At 39.3% G+C, this 3,120-nt stretch overlaps 1 protein-coding gene across 1 annotated transcript; it reads left to right on the top strand.

Moving 5' to 3' along the window:
• Nucleotides 1–6: 6 nt before the first annotated feature.
• On the top strand, nt 7–2,442 carry LOC116457850 (olfactory receptor 2T4-like). Its single transcript, XM_032137328.1, has one exon. It carries the CDS (start codon nt 8–10, stop codon nt 896–898), a length of 891 nt encoding a protein of 296 aa, XP_031993219.1. The 5' UTR covers nt 7; the 3' UTR covers nt 899–2,442.
• Nucleotides 2,443–3,120: the final 678 nt, after the last annotated feature.

Genomic DNA, 3,120 nt, shown 5'->3' with positions numbered 1-3,120 from the left:
CATCCTGATGGGACTCTTCAGACAATCCAAACATCCAGCTGTAATTTGTGTGGTCATTTTTGTGGTTTTCCTGATGGCGTTGTCTGGAAATGCTTTCCTGATCCTTCTGATACACTGTGACACCCACCTCCACACCCCCATGTACTTGTTCATCAGTCAATTGTCTCTCATGGACATGGTGTACATTTCTGTCACTGTGCCCAAGACGCTCCTGGACCAGGTCATGGGTGTGAATAAGATCTCAGCCCCTGAGTGTGGGATGCAGATGTTCCTCTATCTGACACTAGTAGGTTCGGAATTTTTCCTTCTAGCCGCCATGGCCTATGACCGCTACGTGGCCATCTGCCATCCTCTCCGTTACCCTGTCCTCATGAACCGTAGGGCGTGTCTCTTCCTGGCATCAGGCTGCTGGTTCCTGGGCTCACTGGATGGCTTCACATTCACTGCCATCAGCATGACCTTGCCCTTCTGCGGATCCCGGGAGATTCATCATTTCTTCTGTGAAGTTCCTGCTGTATTGAAACTCTCCTGCTCAGACACCTCACTCTATGAGATTTTCATTTACTTGTGCTGTGTCCTCATGCTCCTCATCCCTGTGACGATCATTTCAAGCTCCTATTTACTCATCCTCACCATCCACAGGATGAACTCGGCAGAGGGGCGGAAAAAGGCCTTTGCCACCTGCTCCTCCCACCTGACTGTGGTCATCCTCTTCTATGGGGCTGCCGTCTACACCTACATGCTCCCCAGCTCCTACCACACCCCTGAGAAGGACATGATGGTATCTGTCTTCTATACCATCCTCACTCCAGTGCTGAACCCTTTAATCTATAGTCTTAGGAATAAGGATGTCATGGGGGCTCTGAAGAAAATGTTAACTGTGAGATTCGTCCCTTAGGAAATTATAAAGTAGGAAATTTGGATATAAAGATTTATTTTCCTTTTCTCCACCCATCAGATACTTACGATTTTATCCCTGTGTTATTCCTTAGACTCTAATACAATGATGTCTCCTCTCATATTCACCTCATTTTGAGAAATTATTTCACTGTGTGGAAACTATTTCACAGTCCTTGTCCACCCAAAATTCTTATACAATTGTGTTGTACTAATGTAATGGAAGTTGATAACTGCTCTAATTTTGTGAAAAAATATTCTTAACCTTAGGAAATACTTAATATTTAGAGACAAACAGATCATGAGGTGTTCAAATGATGAGAAAGAGGGAGGGAGAGACAGGGGCAATGAAACAAACTGAGTACAATGTTGCTGCCACAGGTGAGTGTGGGTAAAGGGTATATAGGTATTAATTGTACTATTCTTTTTTAATGATACTTTTTTGTGAAGTTGAAATCATTTATAAAGAATTAAATACCAGGCTTTTTGCCCTTTTTGAAAATATTCTTTCTGCTTGGTGGCAGTGTGACATCTTAGAAATTGTGCTCATTTCATTATGACTAATTACGGAGAAAATCCAGTCATCGCGCCTTCTTCATTGAGGGCTACCTTTTTCTGCATGGTCCAATTCTGATGACATCTAGTGGATTTACCTCTCTGAAATAATTAGTGTCATGTGGTGTATTGAGCATGTAGGACCACATAAGTGTCTGTGGAAAAAATATTACACCTGAGTGGAAGGAGTTTTAAGGAAGGTTACCTGCCCAGGGTGATTCCTGAGCTGAGATTTCAAACATGTAACTTAAACACGCAGAGGGCTGCATCATTCAATCCTCCATTTATTCAACAAGCATTTTGTGCTATATTGTAATATTAAAAATAGCTAAGATTAATTTTGGAATGGCACATGGCTACTTTTTCCAAGGAATTTGAAAAATACATGTAGTTGTTTATGCAAACAAATGTAATAAAATAAATTGTTTTGATACATATGAAGGATACAGCTCATAAGGACACACTAATTCTATCTGTGACATCTGAGTTCAAACAAGGAGCTGAGAGGAGACTCTGGGGCTCAGTGCTGAATAGTGACTAGAAGTTACCCTCAGATGAGTGTGTGATAGTGGAGCCAGAGGAACATGCTCAGAGACAAGCTGCAAGGGAAAAGGCACAGCATGAACAAAGACAGGGCTGACCAAGCAAGAGAGATCAATGCCCAGTAGACCCTTCTTTCTTACTTCATCTTAGGCTTATTTCTTGCCATTATGTGGCCCAGGGTTTTACAAACAATAGTGAAATGATCAGATTTGTATTTTAGAAATGTTATTTGTGTGGTAGGCAGTTGGAGATGTGCAAGACCAAAAACAGAGACCAGGTAAACGAGAATGGTGATGTAAATGACGTTGATCTAAGTGGAGTCGACCATGCCTTTTTACACCAGGATAGGCTGATAGGAGGACACTTGAGGTGGGGCCTGCTGAATCTGTTACATAAAAGCACAAATGTGGTAGCTGCATGCCTATAATTTCCTAATTGGCTATGTCCAGCTTGTGAATAATCATGTGGTTTCAAAAGTACAGATTTCTCTTTTCTCTCACCACACCCAATTATTTTATGACTCTAACATAAAGACTCTGTAGTGTTTTGGAAAAAAATGAGAGAACTAGTTTTTAATATTTTTCCTGAACTCAGACAATGTAAAATGCATACTCTAACTTTGTATGAATTAAAGAGCATGTGTCAACTCTCAATTTGCTGGATTATAATTAGACATTTGATGGTTATCTCTAAAACATCTTTGTAACAGGAAATAAAATGTAGCAAAATTTCATGAAAAATGATTTTTGTAGTTTTATTGTGTTCAAAGTTAAGTTGTTAGCCACCTAAAATAACCTGTTATAATATTTTTGGTAAGTCTCGTGGTAACTACAAAGCAAAAACCTGTAGTAAATATACAAAATTTTTTAAAAAGAATCAACGCATACCACTAGAAAAAACATCACTTAACTATAAAAGTAGATAGTAAGAATGGAAGAAAAGAATGAACTCTCTATAAAACAACTGGAATACAACTAACAAAATTGTAGTATTAAGTCCCTATGTATTGAAAATTATCTTGAATATAAATGTATTAAATTATCCAATCAAGAGACATCTGGTGGCCGAATGAATACAACATGCCACCTACAACAGGTTACTCTAATCTGCAAGGACATATGCAGA

Source organism: Hylobates moloch, unplaced genomic scaffold, assembly GCF_009828535.3.
Source record: "Hylobates moloch isolate HMO894 unplaced genomic scaffold, HMol_V3 SCAFFOLD_18, whole genome shotgun sequence".
Classification (NCBI taxonomy): domain Eukaryota; kingdom Metazoa; phylum Chordata; class Mammalia; order Primates; family Hylobatidae; genus Hylobates; species Hylobates moloch.
Note: the sequence above shows the minus strand (reverse complement) of the source record. Positions and strands in the feature narration are given on the sequence as shown.

Excerpts from the sequence above, each read along its gene's own strand:
- LOC116457850 (XM_032137328.1), top strand. The coding sequence starts at position 8 with ATGGGACTCTTCAGACAATCCAAACATCCAGCTGTAATTTGTGTGGTC.